The sequence below is a fragment of the Abramis brama genome (assembly GCF_963993115.1).
Source record: "Abramis brama genome assembly, chromosome: 22".
NCBI classification, from domain to species: domain Eukaryota; kingdom Metazoa; phylum Chordata; class Actinopteri; order Cypriniformes; family Leuciscidae; genus Abramis; species Abramis brama.
Genome location: NC_139984.1, coordinates 24434380 through 24451337, shown reverse-complemented (window position 1 = coordinate 24451337; position 16958 = coordinate 24434380). Strand labels below are relative to the sequence as shown.

At 35.8% G+C, this 16958-nt stretch overlaps 3 protein-coding genes across 3 annotated transcripts in view; 2 read left to right on the top strand and 1 right to left on the bottom strand.

Annotated features, from left to right (window-relative positions):
- rapgef3 (Rap guanine nucleotide exchange factor (GEF) 3) overlaps nucleotides 1–1941 on the bottom strand; it is a 38486-nt gene extending 36545 nt beyond the window's left edge. Inside the window, exon 1 of the mRNA XM_084098200.1 lies at nucleotides 1748–1941. The gene's annotated coding sequence lies outside the window, so the exon portion shown is untranslated. The remainder of the gene's footprint in view (nucleotides 1–1747) is intronic.
- Nucleotides 1942–3757: 1816 nt separating this feature from the next.
- Nucleotides 3758–9110, top strand: slc48a1a (solute carrier family 48 member 1a). Its single transcript, XM_084100029.1, has 3 exons — nucleotides 3758–3993; nucleotides 4671–4838; nucleotides 4969–9110. The coding sequence occupies exons 1-3, from the start codon at nucleotides 3864–3866 to the stop codon at nucleotides 5103–5105; spliced, it is 435 nt and encodes a 144-aa protein (XP_083956155.1). The 5' UTR covers nucleotides 3758–3863; the 3' UTR covers nucleotides 5106–9110.
- A 946-nt stretch (nucleotides 9111–10056) lies between these two features.
- LOC311073818 (chitinase-like protein 3) lies at nucleotides 10057–16511 on the top strand. Its single transcript, XM_084099828.1, has 12 exons — nucleotides 10057–10121; nucleotides 10346–10408; nucleotides 11230–11275; nucleotides 12246–12278; nucleotides 12495–12663; nucleotides 12991–13038; nucleotides 13489–13654; nucleotides 13760–13869; nucleotides 13964–14021; nucleotides 15120–15308; nucleotides 15413–15493; nucleotides 15595–16511. The coding sequence occupies exons 3-12, from the start codon at nucleotides 11242–11244 to the stop codon at nucleotides 15958–15960; spliced, it is 1254 nt and encodes a 417-aa protein (XP_083955954.1). The 5' UTR covers nucleotides 10057–10121; nucleotides 10346–10408; nucleotides 11230–11241; the 3' UTR covers nucleotides 15961–16511.
- Nucleotides 16512–16958: the final 447 nt, after the last annotated feature.

The following is a 16958-nucleotide window of genomic DNA, read 5'->3' as shown; positions in this document are numbered from 1 at the left end:
AAGGGTGTAGGTCTTCCTGCAACAAATCACAGCCTTTTGTAATCAGTCATCAGCTCCCTGTAGACACAATTTTAAAAAATGAAACAAAAATCACACACAATAATGTCCTGCACACTAGAATCTGGAGCTTTGCACATCATTTGCATGAAGATTGTTTCGGTTTCTTGCCCATCTGTAGTTCCAGAACACTGTGTGATTTTACATGCTCATAAATCCTGTCATTCCAAATCAGCCTTTCCTTCCCATACCAGCTCAGCGCCCATGGAGGAAGGAAATATTGTTTATATTGGAACTCCTTGATATATGACGCGATGAAAGCATTGGGAGGGAGATGGAGAAGAGACAGAGATGTTTTAAATGCACACCTTCTCCCCCGGCCACATCGTGTTGTTTCCTGTGAGCTATTTGGGGGCTTCTGCAAGTTCACAGCTTTCTCTCTCTCTCTCTCTCTCTCTCTCTCTCTCTCTCTCTCTCTCTCTCTCTCTCTCTCTCTCTCTCTGTCTCTCTCTGTCTCTCTCTCTCTCTCTCTCTCTCTCTCTCTCTCTCTCTCTCTCTCTCTCTCTCTCTCTCTCTCTCTGTCTCTCTCTCTCTCGTGCCCACTTGTCACCTACAGGCCGCTCAACTTTACCAGCATCACAATGAATCACTGACCCACAGAATTTCCAACAGTTATCTGATTGACGGAAGTTTTTAAATACACATACTCGGGCAACATTTAACCACATGTCGTAAAACAGCTACTTTTGGACTGCGGTCTGTTTCGTGTTTCAGGATAAATGTAGGCAAATCTACCTATTTTCTTCTATCAGCACTGTAAAATATTTTGTAGTCAGGTACCCGTGTGTCATGCGTACACCTTTAAATGAACTTTATTCTAAATGTGTTTGAAATTAGTCAAAAACACTGGTAACACTTTACAATAAGGTTTCATTTGTTAACGCATTAACTAACATGAACTAACAGTTACTCTTTATATTTAGGGCGATATAGTTACATTGTACTCAAATAAGTATGTAATATTAATTAACTACATAGAGTTAGGGTTTTGTTTAGGGTCAGTTACCTGTAATCATGCCTAATTTACTGTTATTACTATAGTACAGTGTAACTGTCCCCTTAAAATAAAGGTTTACCAAACTAACTATGAGCAATACATTTGTTACAGTATTTATTCATCTTTGTTAACATTAATAATAATACAGCTGTTCATTGTTTGTTCATGTTACTTTACGGTGCATTAGCTAATGTTAAAAAAACACAACTTTTGATTTTAAAAATGTATTAGTAAATGTTGAAATTAACATTAAAGATTAAGTACAGTTCATTATTAGTTCATGTTAACTAATGTAGTTAACTAATGAAACCTTACATATAACACTAATCAAAAAATATGATGATCTAATTATTATCTAACTAAAGTCAGGATCAGTAAGGTATTAATATCTCCTTACACTCTTAAAATGGGTCTTTCAAAGCAATCAAAAACCATTTTAGGTTTCCTAAAGAACATTTCAGTAAACAGTTCTTAAAAGAACAATTTCTGTCTTAGTGTGAAGAACATTTGAATAATCTAAAGAACCCTTTTCCACTATAAAGAACCTTTTGTGGAATGAAAAGGGATGTTAAAGCTTCTTCATGAAACCATCAATGCCAATAAAGAACCTTTATCTAAGAGTGCAAAGTTACACATAATCACAAAGTAAATGTGGTTGCATCTTTCAGTGATATATTTCAAAAACACACTTACCTGTATGTCTGGTATATCTGATGTTGGCAGTGTGTTTATTTCTCCAAATAGTTTTCTTTAATGCCAGTCTGGACAATCTTGTCTTTCTTGTCTTTCAGGCGAGCGCTAAATACTAATTTGTCTTGCGATGTCTCTGCCTCTGTATGACTTTTTGTTGCTCTTGATCTTGATATCTTTGTGTCTCTGTTGCCTGTGAAGCAGACAGAGGAAACCACTGAGTTTTGATGTCATTGGAATCACTGAAGCCACGCGGGTTACCGGCTTCCTGCTGCACTCTCATTGGTGATATAAAATTTGGCCTGGCGTTTATTTCACAAAGGTTGACTTAAGAAGGTGTGTCTACAAGCTTGATGACACTTGTTGTCTTCCATTTCCTCGAATTAGAAGTAAAAGCCATAACATTTCAATTATCAACGGTGACTGGGGGAAATGAGGTCAAAGTACATCTGTGACCCCTTGATTTATTCACTTCTGGACTTTCATTCTGCATCAGCATCTTCACTAAAATGTTGTGCTCATGGTTAACACATGAGATTTTGAGAATCTGAATGGATCTGACTCTGTTCTGTTTCTGTTCTGTTTATACTGTTGGGTTGCACTTTATTTGAACGTATTGGGTAAAATAAGGTACAGTAACAACAGAAGTTTGGGTTTAGGGGTAAGTTCAGGGTTAGTACCTAGTTATTACCCAGTTATCATAATTATAAGTAGTATGTACATGGGGAATAGGACTGTAAAATAAAGTGCTACTGTCTTATATGCCATATTGTCTGTGCTGCTAATGAATTAATAATCTCAGTTTTTATATAATCACTTTTTGTTTAATTACTCATTTTTTAATTGACTGTGTGTCATTCTGTTCCTTGTGTATGCATATGATTGATGGACAATAGAGAGAAGGTCGCAAGGGAAAATTTGTGAATGATGTCAGCAGTGATAAATTCTGGGTATAGCGTTTCTTATTCTACAGATAAATTCTGGGTATAGCGTTTCTTATTCTACAATGGAATAATGATGATCACTTCCAGCAGGTTTTATAACCTACTTTTGCAATTGAGTTTGTGGCACGATAACTATCGAGCTCTGAGAATGAGTTTCAGGTGAAAACCACTAGATCAAACCGATTGAAACCACCATCTTCCGTGCTGCACAAACAACAAGAGAATTGTGTGACATTGTCTAATGCAGTGATTCTCAAACACAATTTTCAAATAAAAGTATTTTTGGTATAATTATGAATACCCCCCCCAGGGGACATAAGGAATATTATGTCTCCATTTTATGTTACTGTTTTTTTATTATTAATTTATTCATTAAATTAATTGAATTAATTATTTGAATCATTTATGTCATCCTTCGGTCCCCTAGTGGTTCCCTGCCCACCGGTTGAGAAACACTATTGGCTCTAACGCAGCATTTATTGGTAAATTAATAAAAAATTTCTACACACTTTTCCTCAGTTTTAGATTATCACCTTTTGTTTGTTTATTCTGCATTAGGCCTAGAAAGAAAATAAAGTTATAGGCTGGCTGTCTTATGCATTCATACAATTAAACATGAAAAAAATAATAAAAAAAATAGGTGCATACCACATTTCATAAATATTTTATTATTTTGCAATACTATTTATTAGGTTATATTATTCTGCAACCTTCGGTCACATTTCATACCCATGTTATTATAGCCTGTAATTATGCATAGCCTGTAAATTAAATTTTATACTATATTCTCAGTAATGAACAAACATACACTTAATGCGTAATTGGAGCACATTGTGAGTTGCCAATGTTGACTAATGAAATGACAGTAATGAGTAAGGAGAACTATTTATATACAATTCTAAATGTATTACATAAAGTTATGACTCCGTGATATGATATAGCAAATATTTTGTTGGTTTAAATGCATATTTAAATCTAATAAAACGTTTTGTTGAACTACACATCCGGGACTGCGAGGTTGTTGATGGTTGCTTTGGTGATAGGCGGAGCTCTTCCGGGTCTTAAAGTCGTGTTTACGAATAAGCAGCGGTGAGTTGCATAATCCCTCATCGATGGTGTAACCGTTCTGTCCAGCCTCTTCCTACAGCTTTATTGCGGTACTTTATACATCTTTAATGGGTCCAAAAAGAATTTACATTAGTGTAGGTTATGCCACATTCGGCATGTTGGTGGGGTTTTCGGCGTTTATCGTGTGGAATGTGGTTTATAAACAACCGTGGACGGCGGCGATGGGCGGATTATCAGGTCTGTAAATAAACTCAAGGCCACAGCCTTCACACATCCACTGTCAAATATAAAGATTTCACATCGTGTTTCTTTTACTGTCATGATTTTTAAATCTGGTGAATTGCGTATTGTGTGATCTTGCGGTTAACACGATCTGCTGTCACATTGTGTGAAATAATTCTGCTGTGGAAGGTTTGCCTTTCCAATATAGATACAACTGGTGATTATATTTCCTTTAAAAAATCAGCCTGCTATATTCTTAGATTGAGTTTGGAAATAATAACCCATAAATATGCAGATATTTGACCATTTGTACGCAGACAGAGAGACGAATAAGAAACAGAAAGTAGGCTAACGTAACGTACATGCAGTGCGCTGCAAAAGTCATTGAATAAACAGAAAATGTTAAAAAATAATAAGTTAATATTAAAGTAATCAACAATATTTAATAATGTATATTTAAGTATTTAACACCAACGAATCAAATAAGTGTTTGTGCACTTGATTTTGTTTTCATTTTTTGAATTTTATTTTAATTTTCACTCAAATTGTTATGCTGATATGAATATTATTTACAATTTATTTATTTTGTATAAAAATGGAAATAGCTAAATATTTTTGTTAATGTTTTATAACCTTTGGTAGATACTTTATTAACCTCATGATGTGCGTATGTTATGTGTTTAAATCCACAGGCGTTCTGGCACTCTGGGCATTGGTCACTCACATTATGTACATTCAGGACTACTGGCGCACATGGCTGAAGGGACTCAAGTTCTTCATGTTTGTTAGTTCTGTCTTCTCCCTCCTGGCTGTTGCTGCTTTTGCCACCTTCATAACTCTAGGCGTTTTAGAAAAGCAGTGTAAGTACCTTCACATGGACAGCTTTGTCGAATGAAATATTCCCCCGCACGAAATCTGTAATAATGGAATAGTGTAATTTGCAAGATTAAAGTGTTGTCTGTAATCCGTTCTGTATGTTTTTGTCTTCAGCATTAACTGACCCCAAGAGCTTCTATCTGTCGGCCGTGTGGAGCTTCATGACTCTTAAATGGGCCTTCCTTCTGGGCATGTACTCCTTTCGTTACCGCCAGGAGTTTGCTGACATCAGCATCCTCAGTGACTTTTGATTGGCTGCTTCAGCTGCAAAGGATTTGTAGTTGCAATCGGTGGCTTCACCTGCCAATGTGGAGATGAAGGATGGATTGATGGTTCTCCTTTTTTAATACCGTCTTAACGGCCTCCTTGCTTTCACAGAGAAGACTCAAATCTCAGCCCCTCCTTCCCCTCAGATCCGGGCCCTGGAGTAAGAAGTTGGTGAATGTCTGTGATCTGCTTCTTTCCTGTCTTTTTGAGTTAACAGGGGGTTTTATATTGACATTGGGTCAAAGTGTTTCGAAGGCAGTGGATACACTAGGATGTGTTCACAGGTAGTTGTTACTTTACTCAGGGCAACTTCTCTACAAATGTCAGATGTGAAGTGATGGCTCCCCTTCACTGTCAGAAAAAAAGTGCAAAAGTTGTACATTTAGGGGTGCAAAAACTTGTCACTGGGTCAGTACCCTTAAAGAGACACCTTTATTTACCCCTTAATAAGGATGCATATTGGAAAAGTCCCTTGAAGGCTAGTCATTTCACACATGGTGGCCATCTGAAGATTATTCACGTGTCCATCCATATACATACATAGATTCCTCATTAGCGGCTGTTTCTGTGGGCTGCTATATGTAAGCCGTCCGCCATATTGGAATGGCCAAAGCCAGTCCGTGAACACTCGAGAGCAAGTTGACTGTGGGTCAGCAATCGTAGTTATATGCGCATATGATTATCTATATCTGCAAAGGACAGCAGATGATTTTGCTAAACAAACACAAGACGCAAATGTCAGCTAACATGACATTAAAAAGTTACCATATTTGCCAAGTTACCATAAAAACCTGTAATATTGAGCATATAAAAACACAAACCAACACATTCTCACCTGTGAAAGGTTATCCCATTTCTTCAGGAATTTTAATCTCAGCAGTTTTTACAACAAGGCTGCGCAGTGTGGTGGCATTTTGGAAAACTCATTAGCTGCGTCTGAAAAACAGTAGGCCTATGTCAAAAGAGTAGTATGTAGTATACATAGTATACTATTGAATGGCAGTGAAGCGACCCACCTGACCCTGGTAGGTCACGTGACAGTAACAACATGGCGGATGTAGTACATCCAAATTTCATTCATAATACCCATATTCATACTATATAGAGCATCCGTTTTTTAAAGGGGTGGTTGATTATGATTTCACTTTTCTAACTTTAGTTAGTGTGTAATGTTTCTGTTTGAGCATAAACAACATCTGCAAAGTTCCAACGCTCAAAGTTCAAAGCAAAGGAAGATATTTGATTTGAAAGAAATCGTTTTTTTAAGGACTACAACAAACGGCTGGTAGGGACTACACGACATTCCTCCCGGGTTAGTGACATCACTAACCCTAAAATTTACATAAACCCCGCCCCCGGGAACACGATTTATAGATTATCAAGACAGAATATGCTAATCAATGACTAGAAGATAACGACACATCAGCAGCATAAATTCTTCAACTAACCATTCAGAAACGTCCAGTTGCATTCTACATGTTGTCACTTCTTCTTGAGTCTCTCCATCTTTGTCTCTCCAAATTTTCAGTGCGTGTCTTTGTGAGGTAAAAGGACACAAGCTGTTGAAGCTCCGCCTTCTGTGCCGGGAGCAGCAGCTCATTTGCATTTAAAGGAACAGACACAAAAAGGGTGCGTTTTTGCTCGCCCTCAAAAAGTGACAGTTTTAACATGTTATATAAAAATATCCGTGGGGTATTTTGAGCTAAAACACCACCCCTTTAATAATCACAAAGTAAATTTAAATGTAGTACCTACTCGGACAGTACGTGATTTCGGACACAGCGTTTGATTGCTTACTGTGAGTGACAACAGCATCTGAAATGTTGACTGTTCCAATATGGCGGACATCAATGTGTCTTTGGATGGGTCGAATGTGGCGTACAAGTATACATATCTATGGTGATTTTGCTATGTGTTTTCTATGTCTATGCGTTTTACCCAAATATTTTTCAAATCTCTGCGACGAGAAAAAATCCCCCGCCTCGTCACGCTGCAGGCTTTCTTAAATTTGCAGTGCTCCCTTTGAAAAGAATTGAAAAAAAACACTGGCCTTAGGAAACAACACAAATAATATGCAGTCTTTAAGTACTACTGTGAACCCATTTGGGGCAGATATAATATATAAAAAAAGTTGCTTTGAGGGGACTGCTGTTGTGACAAGTTGTTGTAACTGTAAAGGTACAATTTTATGTGCAGAGCTGTAGGCCATCTAGGAGCTTCAGTCAGCGATGGTGAAATTGACTTTAATGTTGGTTTTAATGTTGCTATAGATTCCAGACATAGACAGTGTTCTTTATTGTTTGCCGTTTGTCATTGCTTTTTAAATGTTGTTTATACTTAGTTTTATTTATGATTGGAAGTTGAGAATTATTTGTGACTGTGAGCGGAACAGCATACTACCGTACTACTATTTCTACAGTATGTACACTACCATTTAAAATTTTGGGGGCGGTAATATGTTTTTAAAAAATTATGAAAGAAGTCTCTTATCCTGAACAAGGCAGTTAAAGAGTAAAACATATTTTAAAATGTAATTTAATCCAGATTTTTCAGGAATCATTCTTAAATGCTGATTTTGTTGCCTTTTTTAGGATTCTTTGATGAATAGAAAGTTCAAGAGAACAGCATTTTTTTTTATATATATAATTTTTTTAATCAATTTTAAAAACTTTACGGTCACTTTTGATCGTTTTAATGCATCCTTGCTGAAGAACAAAATAAATAAATGTTTTTTAAAGTACTATAAAAAATGTAAAAGTATTTAATAATTTCTTACCGACCCCATACTTTTGAACAGTACTGTAAACTATGCTGTCTGAACAACCTACAACATTTACTAAAAAGTGCAGTATACAACTGCACAGAATTTTAGACATTTTTAACATCTTGACTCATTATTTGATCAGATTACTAAAAGGCAAGGCATGCAAAAATGAAAATTATGCATTATTTATTACTCGCTCATGTAAGACAATGTAGCATTTCAAGCTGATTATTGCATCATGCCCTCTGTTTCGCATACTACCTTTATATGCATAGTACTGTAAATATTTGGCAGTATGACTAGTATTCCGTTCCCGAACGTTGTGCTCGTTGCATTATTACTATTATGCAGTTCCTCTCTTTGCCACTAGTGGGGGTGATGGAGAAATTGAATGAAGGACTAACTGGTGCTTAGGCATCTGCAGATATTGTTTTTAGTTACATATAATCACTAAATTGTAGCTGAATTCACAATATTGTTGAATACTAAATATCTGTGCTATGTCATCTGAAATGTTACTTTTCTTGTATGTTCTGCCAGACAAAACAAGTATGTGGGTTTTTTTTTTTTAATTCATGTGCTTTGAAAGATGAGTGTTCTGTTTCTCTGTATTTTGAGCAGATAATAAGTGTATGCTTGAGTCTGATTTTAGATGTTAAAGGTCAATTTTAATTTAGTTGTAGTTTTAATTTAGATGTAAAATTCAGTCATTTATTCACTGTCATGTCATTCAAATCCAAAGTACAGTATTTTATACAGCCCTCATATAGCTTTGTATGAGAAACAGACCAACATTTAATTTGTTATCCACTGATAATCTTCTCAGTTGTGTCCAATGAGAGGAAAAAACATGGTTTTGAATGACATGATGAAGGTGAGAAAATAATTTTTGAACTGACTATTTAAGTCTTTTGAAAAATAATTCATTTTTTTAAGAGCCAAAAAGTAACAAAACACGATCACATTGCACTAGGTCACATAGAAATGTTAAATGTATTATTTGTTTAAACAAATAGAAAAGGTCACCTTCAAAACAAACTTTTACAGACAATATTTCACTCTATAGCATGTATGTGAAGCAGTTTTGTATCACGTTTGCTTTTAACCAGATGTATGCAAATTTATCCCTGATTACAGTTAAACTACATGCAGTTTAAAACTTTGCACAGTACATGTTACGTTGGGACATTGGGGATTAAAGTACTGTTTTATTCTCTCCCACAAATCCTGTGTGTTGCCTCATTTTTTTCCACTTGTACAAAGTGATCTGAAGCCATGCATTTTGTAGTAGTAATTTTGGTTACACTTCATTTCGATAGTCCACTTTAGGTGTTCTACTAAACTATAAGTAACTACATGTCAACTAATTTGCAACTACATGAGCTAACTCTTATTAGAGTAAAAGTAGACTGTTAGGTTAAGGTTATAGAATAAATTGACGTACTTGGCTGCAAAGTTACTTACAGTCAGTCAAATATCTAAAGTGGGCTGAATTACAGTTACTGTAATTTTTTGCAAGTTTGAGCATATTACACTTCTTACCAGCAGGGAGCAGTAGCCTGGTTCATAATATTATTTTACTTCAGCTTCCACATGAGTCCTGACAAATTAGTTAGTAATTAAATTAGTATTAAATAAAAAAGTGGTTTGTGGTAAGTGTTTTCCATTTTAAGTTTAGCATTCGAACATTTTAAATAACTTTACATTGTGGCTTATATCTGCGGACTCATTGACTAAACAGATGTAGCCTATAGCTCTGTAGGACTGACTCACCATTGTGACTCAAATGTAAACCTTAAATACAAATGGTTAAATTAAGGATGTATACATAGGATGTATACAGGCTGAAACAGACCATCACTCCTTTTCAAGAGGTGGCGATATGCTGCTCTTCGAGCTGGTTAAAAACACAAAACTTAATCTGGAGTGAAGAAGGGGATCACAGTCTTTAAGCCATAGACCAGGGATAGGCAACTCCGGTCCTGGAGGGCCACTGTCCTGCAGAGTTTAGCTTCAGCCCTGATAAAAACTCACCTGCCTGTATCTATCTAGTAATCCTGAAAACATTGATTGCCTTGTTCAGGTGTGTTTAATTAGGGTTGGAGCTAAACTCTGCAGGACAGTGGCCCTCCAGGACCGGAGTTGCCTATCCCTGCCATAGACTGTAAAGCCCATCAGCAGGGTTGCCAAACCCGCGTTTATCCCGCGGAATTGGGCGAATCGCCGCGGGTTAAAGGTTTGACATGATACATAAATTATATTCGACTAAAATGCTTGTATTGAAAGGTTTTATATTCTACCAAAGATAAAACTGTGCCTGATGTTAAGTTTTGTGAAGGAGCGCCACCGGGAGCCCTAATTTGAGTTGTGTAGTTGGGATACTTGTGGTCTGTTTTTGTTCGGCCATTGGGCTAGTTTTGTTACGCAGACCTGGCAATCCCTGTCCATCTGATTCAACAGGCGTCCTTGAATGTGAAATCTCACTTAAACCACACGAAATGTGCTAAATTTCAGAAGCTACATGTAAGTACTCTTTAAAGAATCATGGGTAACACTTTATTTTGCAGTGTCCTTGTTACACATGTTACATGTAGTTACTGTAGTAATAACTATAAATTATACATAATTGCATGCAACTAACCCTAAAACAAACCCAAATCCTAACCCTAATGTAGTACATTATTACACAGTACACTATAACACAGACACCTTCAAATAAATGGTTACACTTTATTTTAAGGTGTCATTGTTACAGTGTAATTATATATTTAAGTACTGAGTAATATTAAGCAACTACATATACTTACTATAGGGTCAGGGTAGGGTTAGGATTTGGTTGGGTTAGTTGCATGGAATTATGCATAATTTACTGTTATTACTATGGTAAGTACATGTAACATATGTAACAAGGACACTGTAAAATAAAGTGTTACCAAATAAAGTGTAATCAATCATGCCGTAATTTATAAATATACCTAGCCTACATTTGTAAAACTGTTATGAAATTGCTGCGTGTGGATCACTTTAAGGTTTTTTTTATTTTTATGTAATCACATAATACATTAACTCTGAATACATGGGAAGAGAATGCAGACCTAATAGAATTAATCAGAAATCAATTGGCAGAAATTAATGCTTACTTAATAAATACAATCATCATATTGTTTTAACATAAATGTAGCATGTGTAGAAAGAAACAACGCAGGCCTGTTGTACAACACTAGTCTTCAGGATGTGGGCTTGTTGTCATCAGCAAAGTGTAAAAGCTGAAGGGAAACTGTTGGGACAAGTGTTGAAAGGAAGTGGTTTCTGTATGTTTATTATGTACAGTTTGTCTTTATCAGACCATACACCAGATGACTGCTTCAGGCACAATGCAGCTCAACAGAGGCAAGTTTTGTATTTTAAATGTCATTTTGAAACTGTTATTTTTGATCTTCAAACCATTGTGCGTTTGATATTTAAATGTTGTTATTAAACCAGTATTTTCAGCAGATGATAGTTTTTCATGTTTTACTAAGCTTAGAAAAATTAATCATTTTTCTTTTAACATATTTTAAATTCACTATACCGTTCAAAAGTTTGGGGTCAGTAAGATTTTTTTATTTAATACATTACATTTATCATTTATAACAATTATAACAACCAGCACTGTTTTTTAAGCAAATCTTCATATTAGAATGATTTCTGAAGGATCATGTGACACTGAAGACTGGAGTAATGATGCTGAAAATTCAGCTTTGCCATCACAAGAATAAAAGTACATTTTAAAATATATTATATAGAAAATAGTTACATTCAATTTTAATAATATTTAACAATATTTCTTTTACTGTAAAAATATATACAGCAAATACTTATTTTTTTTATACATGCTTATTTTTTTAAATGAGAGACTACAAAATTCTTACCAACCACAACATTTTGAACAGTGCAGTATATTAATATCTAAACTAGCTATTCGATGATGTTGAATTTGAATCTGTCAAAAAATAACAGATTCTTATGTCACATACCACAAAATATAATTAAACACCATAAAATTACTTAGTATGTAATACCTCTTAAAGGTATTGTATCTAATATGTTGTATCTTTTTTTGCCATTCGTTGCTACAAAATTGTGCAGTTGACTATTTTCTGTAAAAACACTTACACAGACATCAGGAAGTGGTTTTTAATGCAGGTTTCCGGAACACTGGAACAGCCACAGGCCTTCTAACTTGCTCTAAAAAACAACTGTTGCAAACTACTTTTTAACATCTTTCATAAAAAAATCTTGATGAATGTATCAGGTTATTAATAATTATAAATATTTAAAAAAGTTATAAATAATTTTCCTATGTTGTTTTTTTTTCCAGCTTTTGCATTCCTTTGCTTGGTGATTTCAGTGGGTAAGTGCACTACCTGTTTAAAATGTCATTCAACCACCTCTCAAGGAGAACGTTGTATTTGTTACAAGCACACCGCTGCTAGATTAGAGAGTACTCGAGAGGGACACTTTTGAGAGGCAGAACAAGCTTTAACTGAAATAATAACCTTAGGCTGCTGCTGAGGGCATTCAGAGTGATGATAATAATAACAAGTTCTGCTTCAATCGTCCATCTCAGGTGCGCAGAGGAATCACAGACTGACCTGTTATCTGGATGTTTTAACACACCGCACACGTGAGGGTCCATGCACTCATATCATTCTCCCCTCGATCTCCAGCGATGAAGACCTTTACCGCCAAAGCTTGTCGGAAGATGACCGCATTATTCTTAGAAAGATGAAGGAGAGGTCTGATTATTGATATCTCTTTCTAGACTCATTATTTGACTGGTGTTCTGACATTTTTACAAATTGACAATAAAACAACCACTTGTTCAATTCCACATGCAACATGATCATACTGTATATCCATCCATCCATCCATCCATCCATCCATCCATCCATCCATCCATCCATCCATCCATCCATCCATCCATCCATCTATCCATTTTGCATGTTGTCCATTTTGACCACAGCTAATGTCATTTCAGACTTTTACACAGACTTTTATTCAAATAATATATATAATATATTATATATGTATGTATATTCATAGAAATATATAACTTTCCCCAGAAATCCAACTTTGAAGATTTTGCTTGGATTGGAAGTCAGATCATCAAGGTACCAAAAATTTCAGCCTAAAATCACACCATTAATGATAACTATAACGGTAACTATATTAGCGTCAACACCAGCGCCCAATATTGTTGTTTATAATTAGTGTGTGCTTGTTAAAAGTTAGATTAATTCTGATTGGCTCTCTGTTTTTATCGTTCATCAGGTCATTGTGAAAGTGAGTTTAGTTTAGTTTAGTTTAGTTTAGTTTAGTTATCTAGTTTTTATTTTATTTTAAATGAGTTTAAAACTATCTTTATTGTTATCATTATAGTTCTTGTCCTTGGTGTGAACAGGCCTTAACATTGAAAACAGTTTTTTGGACAACTTTAAATGTACTTACTGATAAAGAAAAACGGAATAACTGAGTAAAAAAAAAAAAAAAAATGAATTGGATGAAATATTCAGAGTTCACATTAGCATCACCTGACACCAACTCAATTTGCTGTTGTTTAGGTTGGAGCTGATGTCTGCTAATGAGGGCAGTGTTGAGAATTTCACTCAAACGGTATTGACATTCTTGAAGGACACGAGTTTAGACGGTCTAGACGTGATTTGGCAGGACAGCCTCACTTCTGACGCATCTACCAGAAGCAAAGAGCTGTTCTCAAATTTCCTGAAGGCAAGGACTACTATTTTCATACAAATCACCATTTAATGAGTTTTACTTTAGAAACAACAAATATATAAATCTTATTTTAATCACAAACTTCCATGTTGTCTGCAGAGTCTAAAAGGCACTATTGATGAAGAAGCGGCTCCTCTACTTTTGTCAGTGTCTGTACTAGAGCCCACTGACAACAGTGCGGTCAGTTATGATGAACGAACACTTTCACAGTGAGTCTCGTTCTTATGCACCATTCATATTTCACTTCTGCTCAGTTATTATTATTGATTTTTTTGTACTTAATAGTTTCTCTCTTTTTTATAGGTATGTGGACTTCATCTCCATTCTGCCTGCTCATCTTGAAAATGATGGACTATACATTGTAAATTGCTCACATTTATTACAATTTGCTATGACATTCATTTATTTGTTGGGTTTAAAATATACTCTATTGCATACCGCGTGATGTAAACGAACAATAGGTCAAACACCATTTCTATCACTAAAACCATTTCCCAAAAGGAAAAATTAGCATTTGTAGCATTTATAACTCTGTTTATACACGCTGTGAGAGTGTGTGTTACAAATCAGGAATGGCGAGAGAACATTGTGCTTGGTACATTTTTCATCTTCAAACCAAACTTGGGTCTTCAGCCGATTTTTAAATCCCATCTGGCTAGCGCGCTTCCCATAATGTTTACGCATTAAGTCAGTAGGCGGAGAGGAGGCGGTCTTTTGTGGTTGTTCGACCACATGAGCGTTTACACTATGAAAGCAATGTGGTCAAATGCGTTTGGCTACCTCTGGAAGTGGTCGAAAGTGGACAAGCTCAAAATGTTTCGACCTTGTTTCCACCTGTATGTAGCGTCGTGAACTTGTGATCCGATCGACCAAAGCGCATCTTAATACCAGGTGGAAAGAGGGCCTAAATGTTGTTGAAGGATCAAGTAGAATGAAGATCTGTAATATTCATGTAAATCATATGTAGTTGTTACCCAGCTAACAAAAATATGTTCTAAGAGTGTTTTGCTAACGTTCCCATTAAATTATGAAAATGCTATTTCTAATAGTTCAAAATGTCAATTTTTTCAAAAATGTATTAAAAACAACAAAGGGTTATGCAAATTTTAAAGGAACATTTAATTTTGTAATTTTTGTAAACATTATGGGAACGTTACTTTTAAATGATCTCTGAACGTTCTGAAACAAGTATAATATTAAAAATGTTAGAACATTTCAGAAAAAAGTTCCATGAATGATTTAAAAAATTATGTTTTTGCGTCAATTTTTTGAGAGCATTATTAAAGACCAGATAACTTTGAACTAATGTTCTATTAACATTAATGGAGGAACGTTTGTTCATAACTTTGAGAGAACCTTACCAGAACGTTAGCCAAAGTTCTGAGAACATTCCCTGTTTGCTGGTTAGCACATTAGCATTCTAACTCAGTGTTTAACTCATATTTCTTTTACTTTATAGAACAAATTAGTACAACACTGGGAGGATCAGCAAGTTGACCTGCAAAAGCTCAATCTAGTCATGCCCGGTTTTCTCCGGAGGTCACGTCGAAGGCATCATCATAGACATCATCCCACGCATGATGATGTGAATTCAGAGGAAGGAAGGAAGGATCACATCCATGTTTTGGGCTTACACATGGGTGGTCAGGTAGGCTATAACCATAGATGGCATTAGCTTAGCATTAATTATTAGCTTCCTCAGGGAGAGCTTAGGCAAAATTGTTTAATGATCTGAAACTCTTATCCTTTCAGGTGTGTCAGGTCATTAAAAGTGGACAAGAGCAGTTTATTACTTTAACAATTCTTTCAGATGAGCATAGTGTTGTTAAGGAGGTAAGTAAAGTATATTTTTAAATCAGTAACATAATGCAAACTACTAAACAGATAATCAGAAGATAAGTACAAGAAATGATATTGCGTTTATTAATGTCCAGGTGCTCCAGGAAGGCTTTGGTGGCATAGGGGTTGTCTTCATAGATCTAGACGTCTTCGTTAACTCCATATGTGTAAACATTAATCAAGATGAAAGGAAAATTGTTGAGTCAAAAGTGATTATGCATTCCCATCACGGGCGTGATGATCATCATCGCAGAAGGGACCACCACCACAGCCACCACAGCCACCACCATCATCGCTCTTCCCGTCTTCCTCATGGCAGCCATGATACTGGTCACCATCACCACAGACATCATCCCCACAGACATGGACATCATCACCATGGTCATCATCATCGCCATCACCCCCATCCAAGAACTCCTCAAAGCAACATGACCCGAGAAGAACAGCAGGGCCTGGAGTGAACTTGCATAGGATTTATGTTAATGAAATCCATGCAAATGTGGTGTTTTAAGTTTGGCAAGTTTAAGTAAGTTTAAATAATCAAACAATATATATGTATTATATAATACAAATATGATATTAATAATACAAAATTTAAACATTACTTTTTACACATTACAAGTTTAAGTTTGTAAGTTAAGTTTGGATTGTAGTTATGATTATAGTAATTAGAATCATTTTGTTTTGTTATTTTTGTTTTCATGTTTTCACTAATTGCTTATTATCAGTGGTGGAAATGGCAGAGATTCATTGGATGACCCTAGTTGGGGACATTTTGTATTTTTAAACCATAGATGCAGAAAATCCCTCTATATTTGTTTATGTATGAAATTTGGCACACACGCACACACATTTCCAGCGCTGCTTATTATGAGAACGTAACAATATAATCATGCTTTTTTTGTGTGTTAAAACACAGATATTGTGTTATTGTGTGTCAGAGAGCTTGATATATATTATAAGCTTGATAACAGATCAATACAGCATTATGAAATAAATATGTAACCCAAAAGTCTCAGGTTTCACATTCTTTTCTTGGACAGTAATGCAAAGCTGCGAGAGATTCATGCTTGTGCATGTGGATGTTCCTCAGCATCTGAGTTCATTAAGCTCCAAAGCTATAATTGTATGACCGAAATTACGGTTCCAGCAAAAGCTTATTAAAACCAGGCTTGGATGAACCAGAGCTCGAGCCTCTTGAGGGCGACTGGCTTCTGCGTTTTGAGCGGCAGGTGTAGGCATGGCTGGCCCAATGGCGGTGAGATCTGCTTTAGTTTATGCATGAGTAGATTTATGAGGCTATTACTTGGACGTCCTGGGGTACATCACACAAACACTCACACACACCTGGTTCTCCGGCTGCCTGTGGCTCAGAAGTGCAGTGGCACATTGGGTATGTACAAGGATCCTGCTGCTTCAGGCTTTAATTGGGAGCATTTGGAGACTCGTGTAAATTACA

Bases quoted from the DNA above. Each gene is read 5' to 3' on its own strand.
- slc48a1a (XM_084100029.1), top strand. From the start codon at position 3,864: ATGGGTCCAAAAAGAATTTACATTAGTGTAGGTTATGCCACATTCGGC. The intron at 3,994-4,670 runs GTCTGTAAATAA...TTAAATCCACAG, and splicing joins GGCGATGGGCGGATTATCAG to GCGTTCTGGCACTCTGGGCA. The intron at 4,839-4,968 runs GTAAGTACCTTC...TTTTGTCTTCAG, and splicing joins AGGCGTTTTAGAAAAGCAGT to CATTAACTGACCCCAAGAGC.
- LOC311073818 (XM_084099828.1), top strand. From the start codon at position 11,242: ATGACTGCTTCAGGCACAATGCAGCTCAACAGAG. The intron at 12,279-12,494 runs GTAAGTGCACTA...CGTCCATCTCAG, and splicing joins TTGCTTGGTGATTTCAGTGG to GTGCGCAGAGGAATCACAGA. The intron at 13,655-13,759 runs GCAAGGACTACT...TGTTGTCTGCAG, and splicing joins TGTTCTCAAATTTCCTGAAG to AGTCTAAAAGGCACTATTGA.